This window comes from Sesamum indicum, linkage group LG5 (genome assembly GCF_026168435.1).
Source record: "Sesamum indicum cultivar Baizhima isolate 11 linkage group LG5, ASM2616843v1, whole genome shotgun sequence".
Lineage (NCBI taxonomy): Eukaryota > Viridiplantae > Streptophyta > Magnoliopsida > Lamiales > Pedaliaceae > Sesamum > Sesamum indicum.
Genome location: NC_142661.1, coordinates 15,924,784 through 15,941,519, shown reverse-complemented (window position 1 = coordinate 15,941,519; position 16,736 = coordinate 15,924,784). Strand labels below are relative to the sequence as shown.

General features: G+C 30.1%; 1 protein-coding gene across 1 annotated transcript; it reads right to left on the bottom strand.

Annotated features, from left to right (window-relative positions):
- Positions 1 to 8,005: 8,005 nt before the first annotated feature.
- On the bottom strand, positions 8,006 to 11,039 carry LOC105162155 (1-aminocyclopropane-1-carboxylate synthase 7-like). Its single transcript, XM_011080124.3, has 4 exons — positions 10,851 to 11,039; positions 10,644 to 10,763; positions 10,259 to 10,419; positions 8,006 to 8,961 (listed from the first exon to the last, which is right to left on the bottom strand). Exons 1-4 carry the CDS (start codon positions 11,019 to 11,021, stop codon positions 8,064 to 8,066), a joined length of 1,350 nt encoding a protein of 449 aa, XP_011078426.1. The 5' UTR covers positions 11,022 to 11,039; the 3' UTR covers positions 8,006 to 8,063.
- Between the last annotated feature and the right edge of the window lie 5,697 nt (positions 11,040 to 16,736).

Genomic DNA, 16,736 nt, shown 5'->3' with positions numbered 1-16,736 from the left:
ATAAATTAGTTTATAAGATGCAAACGAGTAAATAATTTTTAAACAAAAGTAAATTCTAAATGAAATATTAACTAGAATTAAACAAATAAATCTTAAATAAAATATAAATTTATTAATACCAAATTATAAATCTATTTCTTCTTGTACAAAAATTAAATCAAGCAAGAAATCCAAAAGAACTAATACCATAAGAGAAATAAATATTAAATTTAATGAAGAACATACAAGATGAGTGTAATATAATTAATATATATATAATATAAAATAAAATTAATTATGATAAATAGCAAAATAATAGTCTAGCCATATTGGATATCACTGTAAAACATAAATAAATATTGGAATTTAATAAGGATAGAGATTCATATTACTTATTTAACCAAATACAAAAGACGACATTACACCAGTTATGAGATTCATATTACGTTTCTCAAACACAGATGCCATTATGCCAGATAAGGTATTCATATCACAGTAACGTAATATGATTCTCGTTGTCTAATGTAGAACTTTTAGAGTCAGTGGCGTAGCTTGCGACTCAATCAGTGTCTCGTTGAGCAAAGTATTATCAGCTCTGACTTTTTATATGCCTCATGATTTTGTCCTGAAAAGATGTCTGAATCGCTAAAGTGATAAAATCTTGAAACTTATAAATCATTTAAATTCCTTATTTATAATTACGTTCATGAACTTATGTAATTCATTTCACCATCAATTTATGCGAGGACTGGAAGCTTGTTGAATGCTCAATATATAACCATAAGTAGAACAATCACAAAAACCCACTTACGAAATCGCAACATATATTTAACTTCTTATGGTGTGATAGGTTCTTGGAGGAACATTACGGTCAAATGAATTAGGATCACTTTTACAAATATTTAATTCTTAAAAGTGGATTTCAACACAGACACAGAGAGGCATCATTAATTAGTGATGCTGATGACTGGATTCACTTAGAAAACTTAGTATCGTACTACATTAACTTAGTCGAAACATGAGACATATTTTGTTAAAATATTAATATTAAATAATTTTTCTCTCAAATAAGTTAATCTTTTAAATGAGACGTGTTCGTTTGACATGGTATTAAGGTCATGCCAAATAAGAGATTTCAAGTTCAAATTTTACTGTCACTTATTTATAAAATGGCTTAAATACATTTTTCATAATTTAAATTATTTGATATTTTCGTTTTTTAACTTTTTAGGGTAACATTTTGTTCATGTATCTTTTTAATTTTCGTGATTTCGATCCTTTTTTTCACCATAGTTCACCCTCCTTATCACAATAATTATTAGAGACATAAATATTATATAAAATTATCACTAAAACTAATTAATGACACAAATATGGTGAAGAATCGTTTTATTTTATGGATAATATTTTATCGATAATTCTTGCCAAAAATAATTTTTATAAAATAATTATGACTACTAAAACTATAAAATTCGTTCTTATGATAAAATAAAAATTTTTTTGTCACTAAATATGTATCATTAGTGACAATAATAAAATTGTAACTTGATCTTTTTTACACTGTTTTTTTTCCCCGCAGTGTGTTGATTTTGCGGTAATTTGAGAAAAATGAAAACTCTATAATTTGCTAACATTTGAATTAATTTCTTTTATAAATTTTTTGGCTAACTTATAATATTCATTCTATGATATTACTAAACTTATTTACCAACATATAACACAATCATCTTAAATATTAAGGTAAATTACAGTTACTTCCTTTTATGTTTGACATAATTACAGTTATCCCATCATCGGTTGAAAAAATTACATATATTCCTCAAATAGAAAATAAATATGTAGTTCCTAGATGGTGAAGTGAACATTACTAGCTAGTTACCCTTATTGAATTTTTTAATAAAATAAAAATATATTTGAAAAAATATAAAAAAGTTTTGAGGATGGGTAAAATAAATAATCTATAGTGAATATTAGTCCAAAAAATTAGTTTAAAAAATATATATAATTTTAGTTGATAATATAAAAGGGCATTTTAGTTAGTTTACCATAAAAATTAAATAAAAACCTAATGAAAGCTAACGGAATGGAATTGTTGTTAGACGGACGTTAAAATCAGGAGGTATTTATAATTTCTCAAACAATAAGAACGCATTTATAATTATGACAACACTACAAAAAAAAAAAAAGGGAAAATTTGACATGGATAAAACGATCGTTCCTAATTGGAACGATTATTGGAACTATTGTGGGATGAAATCAGATCGTTGACGCTATAGTCCTCTTATATTCCATCCTTTCTTTTGGAACAGCCGGACCGTTACCAAACCATTCTAATTTTTGTGTTAAAAGTTGTGTTCCTACTACTATGCTAAAAACAGAATGGTAAAATATTGTAACACAATTTGAAACGCTTTTATAACCATTGAAACGATAAGACAATGGTAGATGCGTACCATTCCAAAATACAGTCCAAAATCCCTTGTAATTTGGGAAAGTTGAAAAATCATTACAAAATAAGGTGAAATTTGAGACGGTTTAAGTACTCAAAAATATTTGTATTAGATTACTCGCTACTAACTATGGTATTTGTGGGAAATAGTATGTGTTCCGAGTACCGTTCTAAAGTGAGTTACAATTTGGCACTACTTCAATAGATAGAAAATGTTGTATTATAATACACATTCCAACTACGTTACAACAACTAAATTTTACTTTTTCGTTTCCAATTGTATTCCAGTATCCGTTCTTAAATGTGGTACAATGGCTATATTCTAATAGCTATTTTAGAGTTCCAAAAAATATTCCAATGCTCGTTCCAAGTTTTCTTATATGTATGTTGCTTTTATTTATTTATTCTTACTATCTCTCTTGCATTCTTATTCTCTCTCTCTCCTCAACCTCTCTCGAACTTTCGTTGATCTTTGAAGTTATTGTGATCAGATAACAACTTGAACCCTTTTTGGTTAATTAAAATGCATGCACAATTTATTAACTGGTTATATTTGTTCTACTTTTATCAATTGAAATGCATGTATATTGTAAAAGAGCAAATTGCCCTAATAAAAAAAATAGCAACTTATCTCCCTGTATTTTTTAAAATGAGGCAATTTATCTCCCTATGTAGGGAGGTAAATTGTTTCATTTTAAAAAATACAGGGAGATAAATTGCTATATTTTAAAAATATTAAATTGCTAATTTTTTCATAGAGGGTAATTTGCACATTTACAATATCAAATGTGCAAATTTGTATTTTTCCCTATATTTGATGTGGGGTATTACATCTAATAAGATCTTGATTTCGATCTTATAATAAGTTCAAGATCCCTTTTATCAAAGGTTTTTACGATTCAATGCAGGTGCATTCAAAATCATAATATGTGTGGAGTCTCATCGTGATCATTGAATCATTTTGGTTTTTGTGATTGACGTGAAATGATATAATCAGGAGAAATTTATAATTAAATAGCCGCCCTCTATACAACATATATAATTTTCTTACAACCTTCATTATCATTCTCTTATGACCTACTAACTTAAAAATTGAAAGATTATAATAAAGACCTTTTAACGTGGTTGTGAGATTCTTTATAGGCTCACAATTGAGGTAATTGGAACGCATTTCACTCTCTTGGACAACACTCGCACAAATTCACTTAAATAAACCTTGTCCTAAATTTTGGATACAACAATGTCAACAGTCTATAACACTAATAATTTTGTGTTTTTGGAATTAATACTAATTGAGTGTCGTAGGAGAAACTGCAAGCCCATATTTGGCATGGAAATGAATTGAGGAAGAGTTGAAGCTCTAGCCCATTTGAATGCATGCGAGGGTAGCCTCATATCTAATTAGTGATGAGGAAAGATATTATTGAACCAACCTAAAAGAAAAAAAGAGGCAAAGATGTTAGAGGGTTCCATTGAAATATTAAGAAGAGAAATGATCTTTTTCGTTTTTTTTTTTTTTTATGAATCAATTAATAATTATAGTTCAATTATCAACAATTAATGTACGTAAATATATTACTATAACTACTATTATAACATGTATGTTGTTAGATTAAAATATAAATTAAATTCTTTGGCCCTCAATTTAAGATTGCTGCCAAATAAGAAGATTAGTAATAAAGTATTTTATTTTTTTCATAATAATGAATTTTATAATTTTAACATTTATAATTATTTTATTAATATCATCATTAGCAAAATTAGGACAAAAACGACCTGCTACTATAATTAGTGGTATACGTACAGAGACGATAATGATTTGTAGTTAGTGCATGTGAATTGTCATCAAGTTTTCACAATAAATGTGTCACTAATTATTTATAATTAGACGTCATGCCTGCGTGCATATTATAAATAATTTTTTATATTTTAAAATATATTATAAATAAGAATAAAATATATAAACCAACAAATTAAAAAAAAAATAAAGAAAGAAACAAAAGAAAACCAACTTGAAATATTATCGACGCAAAAAAAAAAATTAGTGGTGGTGGTATTAAAATAACATGGAGTCACTTTTATATATATATATATATATATATAAAGTAATTACAATTAACTTTTAAAATTATCCAATTAGGGTTATAACTATCATACTTAAAAATTAGTGCGCCGGTATCATTAACTGCATTTTGTGAGTGTAAAAGGCTTTTTTTTATATTAATATAGATAACAACTTTGTATCCAATTCTTGTCACTATTAGTTATATTGTGACAAAAATAAAATTGATGTCACTTAATACATACTATATATGAGTAATGATGTTAAAATTATCATTTGATATTTTGTCGCTAATATTATACTTTGTTACTGTGTTCGTAAAAGCTCATTTGGGTCTGATTAATCAAAACAAACAAATCAAATTATATTAGAACATATTTTTTTTACAGGGATAATTACATCTACACTCCCTAACCTATAATTATTTATAAAAATCACCCTTATATTTAAAAAAAACTATATGTACCCCCACCAGAAACATCAACATCTACAAAAATCACTCATTTATTTAAAAAATTACACATATATCCCTAAAAAAGTCAATATTATTATTCAAACTACCCTGTTTTTTTACTGTCGAAAGGGTAAGATACCAGCCCATTTGTTAGCAAGATCAGCTATTCATACTATATCACATGCATCAGAGCTAGCTGTTAATGTTTAGGAAGCCATTTTGGCAGATTTCCTTGGTCATTGACAAGAAATGGTAGACTGCTGCATGATTAGTTTTCAGGATTATAATCTGATCCGGTGCGTGAAATTCCATCTCTAAAACCTTGATATCTTGCACGAGGTGTATAGCTCCAAACATATCGTAGGATGATTGAATTAAAGATACGTACTACAACTTTTGGCTCAAATGTATCAACGCATTGTACCGTTCATGACTATGAATAATTCTTCGTTATGTGCATGTCAAAATAAACAAATAAGCTGCATAACTGTACATGATTGTCAAAATAATTGCTCGTTTTCTGCATAATTGTCAAAATAAACAAATAAGCTGCATAATTCATGTATTTTAAGGGACTCGTAATTTTTATCCCGCATGAACTAATTTTCGCAGTTAAGTCATTTTGGCAATTTAGTCATTTTCTAATTAATTTGGCAGAAAAGTTGCATGACTTATACATAACTCAATTAAATTGCAATTATAGACTTGTAACTTAAGGAGGATCGTATTTTTTTTCCTACATAAATTAATTTAAAAATTAAAATTATAAATTAATCAAATCATGTGCAAGTTACATACAGGTTTGGCCGTGAGGAAGGCGTGTCGTGAAATTAATATTTGGTGATTGTGATTGTTGAACAGAGTGCTGCATGATTGGATTTCGGCCTTGACAATCTGTATCTGCAGTCCATAATCCCACGCATATTATTTTGGAAGCTCGCCGTTAATTGTCAGCATCCTTCTGTAATGTCCATTTTTTTAATAAAAAACTAGGCAGTTGATTAACTGTTTTTTCTTTTAAAAATACATCGATAGTTGTAAATATACTAATAGAGTATTATTATAATATTCAGTACGCAATATATAAATATTTCTAAATCAATTAATTATAATACATTCAAAATAAACGAAGGTTTACTAACTATCTATATTTGTAGAATTCGAACTCACAATCTCTTAATTTTGAGATCTCAACCTCACTAATCAGGCAAAGAATTATTGGTTCTTTACTGTACATTAATAATCATCCAACTTAAACAAAATCCAGCAATATATTTGCTTATAATTATACTCGTAATTAACAACTCTAATTTTTTATGTGGGACTTGAAACTGATTAAATGATCAAGCTGGAAAAAGGGTGTGCAAACTAATAAAGTTTCGACTTATATATTAGTTATACGTGCGTTTGCAAAAATTTAAAATAATCACTGTTCAGTTTATTATTGTTTGCGTAAAGTGTTTGGTTTCACCAATTTCTATTTCCGCATCATCGAAGTAAGTTATTGGAAGTCAAACGATGTAAGTATGTAATAACTATTGATTAAATATAGTTATTTGATATTAATAATTAGTATATGATTGTTATAGTTGTCGACTTATGGGAACACCGTTTCGTTATAATTGAGAAGATCACTTTTGCGTGCTTCTTTTAAGGTTCAACTTTATAAGTTGGCAGATAGAAAGTAGGAACTGATCTGTGATTGCACGTGGGAGTCCAGTCCATGATTGTCCCTCTTGGCACACGTGCACATGAACAGGTGGTTGTGTTTGGATTTTTCTCTGTTAGCCTCTTAGGACTCGGACCAAATAGATGTCGGAAGTGTGTAAAAAAAATTATCTTTTAAATAAGTGATATGGAAAGATATCCAAATAATTATAGCATGAAGAATGGGATTATGGTCATATCAAGAAGATTAAGTCATTAATGAAGAACTCGCAAAAAGACTATTTTACCCCTCACGAAGTCTTCATCTATATACGCATCCTAAGAGACGAGAAGTAAAAGAGTAAAAATTCATCACTTATCTAATTAGTTGATTAGTATAAAAAGAAGCTCTCTTCCTAATATGAGGATGAATTTGAATTGGAAAACAAAAAATTCATTGTTCAAGGCATGACTCTTCATTATTACGAGTTCTAGATTACAAAAATCATTTGCTATATATTCGTGATTGTACTCCGATCAATCACTCGAATAAAATAATAATTTTCATATAATCTCGTTGATTATTTTTATTAATTTTTACGTAAATTGTTAGTTGAGCAATATCGATAAGTGATTTTTGTAAAAATAGTTCTTGCATACGTGCTCTTGAATCATAATTTTTGTCATCCAACGGGTTTAATCATATTTTTAGTTTTATAATTAAAACGATTTGATACTTTAATTCTGTAATTTGTTAGAACTGTAAAATAATCCCTTACCTTTTTTAGTTTCATGATTTATGACAAAATTTGTCTGAATTTCTAAAATTGGTTAGAAAGGAACATCATAACACCGGCCAACTTTGAAGATTCTGACAGTTATGTACCTTTCGAGGAAAAACATACTTGTTTGTGTCATTTGATAATTTTTTTTAATTTTAATAATCAATTTCAAAATTAAATTTAATCCACATCATGTTTAGGAAAAAATTAAAATTTATAACTTTCAGTCTAACAATAATTATTTATTACCTAATTAACAATTTCAAGACAATTTTAGCTGAAAATTCATATATTAGTAAAAAAATCCTAAATTAACATATCACGTGAACAACATATACACTTTGCATTCATGAATTGTCTACTAAATTTGTCTTCAAATTGCCAATCTTTTTAGATTAAAAACAAAATTGTTTAAAATTGATTTCAATATGACTAAAATTATAATATCTATAGTTACAAAATTAAAATTATAATTTTCAGCAAAGTACATTATATATTATATTTCTACATTCAGTAAAAATCAACTCATAGGACCAATACATCATAAACTGACAATCCCAAAGAACATATATGATACTCAATTATCATCAGTACTAAACAAAAAACAAAGATCTTGGATTGATGAATATGGTTATCTAATTACAGTATTCTTGAACCAAACCCTATTTAACTCATCAACCAAAAACTACCTTAAGAAGAAAAAAGCTGATCTGAAGAGTAAACATCAAAGCTCTTCACGTTGTTTCTCCTATCCATGAACTCATGAATTCTCCTGAGTGCAACTTCCAGTGTTTGCTCACTCATATTCGCAAAGCAAACCCTAAACCAACCTGGCTCTGAGCAATGGCAAGAAGATCCTGGCGATATGTTGATCTTCACCTCATGCAATATCAATTTCCACAACGCCAGTTCTTGTTCCTTCGTGGGCTTCTCCAGTAAACTGCTCAAATTCATCCAGCAAAACAGCCCCGCATTTCCTCTCAAGCATTCGATACCAACGCCTTTCAGGCCGTCGATGATCTTTTGGTACCGCTTCTTCAGCCTTTGTCTGTTGGTTTTAATGTAGTTTTCAGTGAAGCTTTTGTCGGAGAGCATCAGAGCCAAGAGGTGCTGTGTTTGGGAAGATATCAAAGTGAAGCTGGACATTCTTCTTGCAGTGGTGACGACTTTGTCATTGTATGAGTAAATAGTCCCAACCCTAAAGCCCGGCAGGCCCAAGTCCTTTGACAGGCTATAAACAATGTGAACTCTTTCAGAATCTTCGTAGTTCCGGGCCTCAACGATCTCAGCAACGCTGACAAAGTCCTCAGAGGAGAAGGCTGAGCCTGAAAAGATTTCGTCAGAGACGAGATGGATGTTTTTACGCGTAACGAAATCAAGAATGTCTTCGAGAGTTGATCGTTTGATGGTGATTCCTAAAGGGTTTGATGGATTTGTTATGAGCATTCCTCTAACTTTGATGTTCTTGGATTCAGCTTCACGGTACGCCGCTTCCAGGGCCTCGGGCGTGATATCGAAATCGTTTGAACTGTCACAGTGGACCGGCACGATGTTCGCTCCTGTTCTCCACCTCAAGTCTCTGTCGAACCTGTGGAATTAACCATAATTAGTTCCATAAAATGCAAAAATTACGTGAGATATACTAAAATTTGCTTTAATAAGTAGCATTTGCAGTGAATGAATATACGTAGTTTATGTATGAGAATCACATATTAGTGACACACTAAATGATTGCCGTACATTCTTTTCTTACTTATTCGCATTTACAACCCCGTATATATAGTGGCAAAATAAGTGCCCTAGATATAAGGATGGCATTTATTAGCTTAGAATTAAACCTTTTTTAGTCATTGCATGACTCTCCGACCACGGATTTTAAGAAGTGGTTGGATTTGCTGAGTTGGACAAATGTAGAATTTTTTGAATTGAGGGAAAAGCTAATTTGGCATTCTTTTACTATTGATCCATCATACAAGCACTTATATGAAAAAATTTCCTGTCACATGAGCAATGACATGGAAAAATACTTTCTCATTTTGGGATTTTTTACTGACTGGACATTTTTTTTACTTTTTTCCAACATATAATCACTTACATAAAAACACAAAAAGAAAAAGATCAAGTTGCTTAAAAACGAGTTTTGAAACTAGCTTTCATGACATGGTGTTACATGCATATAATAAATAATTTTATATATTTTAAAATATATTATAAATTGAATATGATATATAACTCAATACATCAACTTAAAAAAAGAAAGAAAGAAAAAAATCAATTTAAATATATTATCGATACAACAGAAAAAAAAAATACATAAAAGTATTTTATAGATAATTATAAATTTTAAAAAATAAGATTATTATTTTATATTATATAAATTTAAATAAAAAAACCAACCACGAATCCCCTTTGCTGTTGCCCCCCAAGAAAGTGATGGCCGCGACGCGTACCAGCAGAGGGGCACGACGACAACGTCGACTAATGGTGCTTGGCGCGTGGCTCGGGGTGGTAGAGGGGGGTCGGGGTTTAGGGGATTAATGTTTTCTTTTAAAAATTTTATCTTATACAATAATTTTATTTTATAATTATATGCATCTTATATACTTCATTTTTTTGGCCAAGTCAATGCTTAGGTGAAATATTTTTAAAACATACACAATCAGCAAAACCCAATTTAAAAAATCTTAGATTTGTCTAATTCCAACTATTTTTTAGAATTCGGTGGCAGGAATTCTATAATTATTAAAAAAAATAAATAATTCCAGCTACTTTTATATTTGCGGTTCTTATATTTTTATCAATAATCTATATACAGAACAGTAAATATAATTAAATCGTTCCTTTCTATACTATAGAGATGTGCGATAGAAAATCATGATTGATACCCTGGATAGTAAGGAGTTGGTATAAGCATTGCATCTCCAGGATCAGCCAAAATGAAGGTAAGTAGTTCATTCGCTGCCGTTGCGCCGGCTGTGATAACAACTCTATCAGGGTCAAACTTTGCTCTTCCCCCTCTTATTTGTTCCATGAAGCTAGCCATGGCCTGAAATATTGTACAGGAAGCATTACAGTTTGTACCATGGGGAAGGTCCATGCAACTATATATTAAGTAATTCGAAAAAATAATTGTATTCATTTCACATATATATTATACATGCAGAGTGTATAAAAATTATGTCATTTATTTTATACACTAGACGTATATATATGAAATGAAATAAAATACAAGAGGGATTACAACAGAAAATCCAGTCAGGGTAATATGACCTTTCTGAAAGCTTGCAAGCCATGATAATCTTGGAACAACGCGTTCTCTCTGAATCCGACAGTTGTACTCCCGTTATCTGCCGGCTTTTGAAGGTACTTTTCGACCAAATCCAAGGATACCTGTAATAACGTACCACAACATTAATTATCAGACATGCAGTGCTGATCCAACGGCTGTGAATCCAGTCGAGGCTTTTATCATCGTACCTGATTTTCTGCAAGTCCCATCTGTATGACTCCAGAGGGATTGCACAGCTCATCATAAGGGTTTTCATCGTATGCTCTCCAGCCAGCAAAATAAGGTGATTTCTCGCAGTGAGTTTCTGATACTGCAACCTTTGATAAACCCACGGAGGGCCGTTCGATCTCAATTGTCATGATTGATCAACTTGTTTTGGTTGGGTAACAGTGATTGAATTCTTGAATGGAGCTATTTGTCCAAGTCCCCCACCTATTTATACAGGGAGGGAAGTGGTTGGTGTGTGCGATGCTGCCCTGGATACACAAGACATGGGGCCTCAGTGGTTGACACGTGTCCAAGATGATTTTTTTTCTTTTTTTTTTTTTTGGTTTTTGTTTGTGGGGATTGGCACTCAAGAAAATATGATATATAATGTGAAATTTGTAATATTGTCCATAAAATATATATTAAGGGAAATAATTTTGATTTGATAATTATATAATTTTTAGTGAAATTTTTTTGTAAAGTTGTCACTTTAAATAATAATTAGTGATAACAATTATTTGTTGTAACTATATATGTATCATGAATTTTACTTAGTGACAACTTTATTTGCAATTTTTCATTACTACAATCATTCAATATCAACAAATTTTACATAATAGTGATTATTAAAATTACAAAATAAAAAATCTTTTATATAGGAAAAAAATGTAATTTTGCTCCACTAAAATTGGGGTGGTTGCAGTTTATTCTAGATCAACTCAAATTTTATAATAAATGACTGTAATTTATGAAAAATGACAATTTTGGTCTAAAAAATTTTAATTTGGTCAGAATTTTTCACATGGTCTGCACGTGACACCTAGAAATTGAGAATTTTTAAAGTTTTCGATAAAATTAAAACTTTTTTTGGACCAATTGTTATTTTTCATATATTACTGTCCTTTATTATAAATTTAGAATCGACTTGGACTAAAAATTGCTGTAAATTTAGGATTGACCTGGCTGAAACTAACAGTACTATGCAGAATTGCTCTTCATTATCAGCTGATATTTTGTGGGCTAATGTATCCAGTTCATTTATGCATTTGGTCCTCTGCAATTGTTTGTACATAATATTCAAGGAACTTCCCCCCTATCATCTGTTGACTGTGATTCCCCCTCCCCTTTTGATCTGTTTTGACTGGAATTATGGAGGTGTCCTCCTTGATTTTGTTTTGTTGGTACGTACATGTTGGATGGAATTTAGCTACACGTGATTTGTTGGATAACTATGTGACACAATTTAACTCTTTTGGCAATATCAAGCTTCATCTTTAAGCTTGTGTCACTAACTTTTATCCTAATTTTCAAGCTTGTGTCACTAACGTTTATCCTAACATTTTTCGTGAGGAATTAGTACTTCTTATTCATTTTGTGGTCGTTCTTGGTTGTAAAAGATTAGTACTTCTTATTTATAAATTTCTAGACTATATTTAAAAGTCAGCATTCCCGTTGTAAATTTAATAACTGATTTGAATTAATTATATAGAAGGGAAAGGGACCCTGAAAAGTTCCCCACCTTCAGGTGGACCCTTATATTAGTGGACAAAAATTATAAATTTTTTTTAAAAAAAAAATGAGCGATGATATTATGGATTACATAACCAACAAAAATCAAGGTTCAACAACAGGACACACAAGACAAAACACCTAACACCTGATACATTGGACTAACACGGGGAAAAGGACTGGCACAAAGTCCATCAACAAAATAAGACTCCTACCACAGGAAATTCACCACCAGGACCAAACTCATCCAAACTAAAATCAGACCAGGTGCAATAACAAAAGCACAAAATTGAGAACAAACTCCTACAACTAAATAAAACTGCACGAAAGCAGAAATAAAACGAAACACAGCATCCAGCGACAGCTTAGCTTCGACACTGTTGCCCACATACACATTGATAATCAGCTAACGAAATCCACGCATCAAGCGAAACATCCGCGGTGAATTAACCTTATTTTCCATTAGTTTTTTGTTATCGATGTTTGCCACACAGCCAGCAAACCATAAAGAAACGACATGGATCCACAACATCTACGCCTTCATAACTGCGCAACACCATTCAGCATAATCGTGAGACGAATCAATAACAACATGCCAAGGAAATATTAGAGAGGGCCCAAACGTGGCACCACGAAAGGACAGTCGAGTAAAACATGTTTAAGTGATTCATGTCCCATCCCATGCATAGCACAAACCGGGCATTGAACATCAATCCTCGGTTGTGGACGACGAGCCAAATTGACCAACGTGGGAACTGCCTCTTGACACATTCGCCAAGCGAGCAACGCACTCCCGGTGGCACTTTCACAGACCATAGTGCTGCCAAAATAATTTTGCCTCGTTTCAGGAATGAATGGAACCATAACAGATGATAACTTGCAGCTAGTCGCTCCTCCAATTGCGTCGCAACTGGTAAGCGCTTTTGACCGTCAATAAGCCACTCCGGCTAGGCTGTCACACTAGTCTCCCTCCCTCCCACTGACAGCCCTCAACCAGCAGAGACCGGGCACGTATTAGATTCCTCCACATAGTTGAAGGTCGCCTCCATAATCCCGCCTCAAAGAAAGATGAACGACGAAATTAGGCAAAATTATACTTTTAGTGTCGTAGGATATGTGGTTCAACATATTTAGTTATCTCTGCTATACAAAATTTTGGATATGGTTTCAAAATTTGAAAAATTCGATACTGTTAGTCCTGGATGTCCCAAATGGAGAAAAGTTCAAACACATTCAGTCCTCTTATTTGGGAAATTTATGGAACTAAATTTGTTGAGTTTTTTCAATTTCGTGACCATTTTGAATATCTCGAAAAACAGAATACTAAAAATGTTAAAATTCGAAAAACTCGACACAATTGGTCCTCTATGGTCCCAAATTGAGAAAAACTCAAACACATTTAGTCCTGCTTTAAGGAATTTATGGGACTAAATTTGTTGAGTTTTCCCAATTTGAGTATCTTGTAAAGTAAAATACTAAAAATGTTGAATCCCTTATCTTATAAGACTAAAAGTATAATTTCACCATAAAAATACTTAGTTTTTAACACTTGGCTTAACAGTGAGTTTGAATTCGAAATCAACCTTCATCCTTGTTTGGATAACATTGCAAACTTAAAAGTGTTGCTCGGCACAACTTTCTCCAAGCAATGCAGTGACTTCTCTTTTCTCCTAGAGAGCATTCCACCAGAAATCAGAAAAAAATTGAAATTGATAAAGAACTATATTTTTTTTCTTTTTACAATTATTATAATTTTCTGTAACTTCATGGAGTTTTCTATAATTTTTTTACAAATTTCTGTAATTTTCTTGTAATTCTTTTATTGATTTTTTATTTTTCTGTATTTTTTAGCATTTTTCTATAATTTTCATTATTTTAAAATTTATTTTTCTAAAATATTTTTCTGTTTTTTTTTCTGTAATTAATAAAAAAAATTATTAAAAAATATATAATTAGACCACATAATTATAATATATTAATTATAATGAAACCAACTGTATAAATACATATATTATTTATAACCAAAATAAATGAAAATATTTTGTTGTGGAAATGCAATTTTCTGTAGCTAAGTGAGTTACCTATTACTTCCTGCAATTGTTCTGTTTTTTTTTTAAAATCGTATGTAAGTTTTATTAATTTTAGGAAATTAAGGTAATTTTATGTAATTTTAGTGATTACTGACTACTAACAATTATTTTATGTCTTTTTTTCAGTTCAAGTACTATAATTGGGATTGCACGGACGGACGACAGGATATTCATAGTGTTCACAATCTTTATCAGAAAATGACGAGGAGCAAGACGAGAAGGACGGTTAAGATTAGGTCTTTTTTGATAAAAAAAGAATTATATTTTTAATTTATATATATATATATTGTTATTAATTATGCACTTAATATTTAATTGCAATCCAATTTATTTAACATTTCAATTATGTTATTAATATTTACTTGCATTTCAATTTATTTAAATATTTTAAATTTTAAAAATTCAAAAAAACTATAAATTAAAATTCGAAGAAATTATTAGAATAAAAAATATTAAATTAATTTAAATAAAAATGACTTAAAAGTAAATTTTTTTAAAAAAAATATTTTAAATTTATATTGAGTTCTGTAACGGTCATTGAGATACAATTTATTAGCACATAACATAAAATCGTTATGAAATTCATTCCAAAAAAGTAAAAGGTTATTCAAATAAGCGAAACAAAACCCGTTCCAAAATGAGGTATTAATCTCGTTCCAAGAAGCCCATTCCAAATTTTTTTTATTATAGTTAATTCAGTCCAGTAGTTTAAGAGTGATGACATTTTCTGGTCCTGTATAATTGATTTTTATAATTTAGTCTTATAACTTATAATTTTAGTAATTTTAATTCTTTTTTTTATTAATTTAACTAAAATATTATACGTACACATAACCCATAAATTACTGGACTAAAATTATATTTTTCCCGTCTCTTAACATATGGGTCAACAATTCAACATAGTGGTGCCGGTGCATGCCCAGTTGAAGTTCGCCAACCAACAACGACCATCACTGGACTGGCCAGAGCTTACCTCATGAGCGATCGAGCAAGGCAGATGCCGCCTCAGTGTCAAGGGTGGTGGGCGATGGTGAGCCTATCGTCGTAAATTCTCGGTTGAGAAGCAAGCTTCGCTTATCACAAATGATAAGAGGAGATATCTATATTTTTTGAATGATATTTGTAACCTTCTCTCCTGCATTCTTATTTTTTGTTTTATAGTATGCCATTCAAATCAATGATCTCTTAGTTATAAGTGAGTTTGACGTCATGAATTCGAGTCTCGTTGGATGTGTGGATATTTATTTCACTTTTATATGAGTTTATTATAATTTATTATTTCATGGTTCTTAGTTATATTAATGTATTGATTGAAATAATGTACTGCCCAGTTGCTCAATTTATTCAAATATTGATATAATGATGTAATTACTGTTTTTATCTCAAAAAAGAAAAAATCATTGCATCATTCAATATTCAGATTCATAGATAATCCAATACATCGATAATTCAAACGAAACACAAAAAAAAACATTAAAATACGATAATTTTAAATAACAATATATATGAAAATGAAAGTTAAATACACAACTAGAATAAGGAAAAATATATATATCAATTAAAGCTTATGCAATTTCTATTTGATATAATTATTATCTTTTATTTTAATATATGGGGTAATATTGTCACTATATAAAACGATATTAGCAAAAATAAATAAAAAGCATTAATTTGGTAGGTACCAGATGGCATTGATCTAATTGAGAGCTTGTAATTACTTGAATACAAAAGTGATGACATTAATAATAAAATATAAGTACTAATATACTCAATTTTTCAAAATAATTTATTATTAAAAACTTAAAATTCAAAATTTCCAAAAACATTTGGGAATTTTGATTTTGAGACCTGGGATTTAGTGAAAGAGTTGAAATTATTTTTTATAATTAATTACACTTACCACCCGCCAAATATATCTAGTATCGCGAACACCCCCTGAATGGTCAAAATATATAAAAAAGATCCAATTAATTTAACGCCATTAATAAAATCGTTAGACTAGCGTTGATATGATCCTTATGACTATTGAAAATATCTGTTAAAATTTTTCGGACCATTTTGCCCTCTAAACACTAAATATTACATATATATATATATATATATATATATATATATCATGCTTGAGTTTTGCTTGATATTTTGTAGGTGCTACTACACATAATAATTCAAACATATATATAAATATTTGGAGGAGCAAAAATATCCAAAATTTCAAACCCATATTTTCAACAATCACAAAATCACAGCAGCATTAGTTGAACGATATTA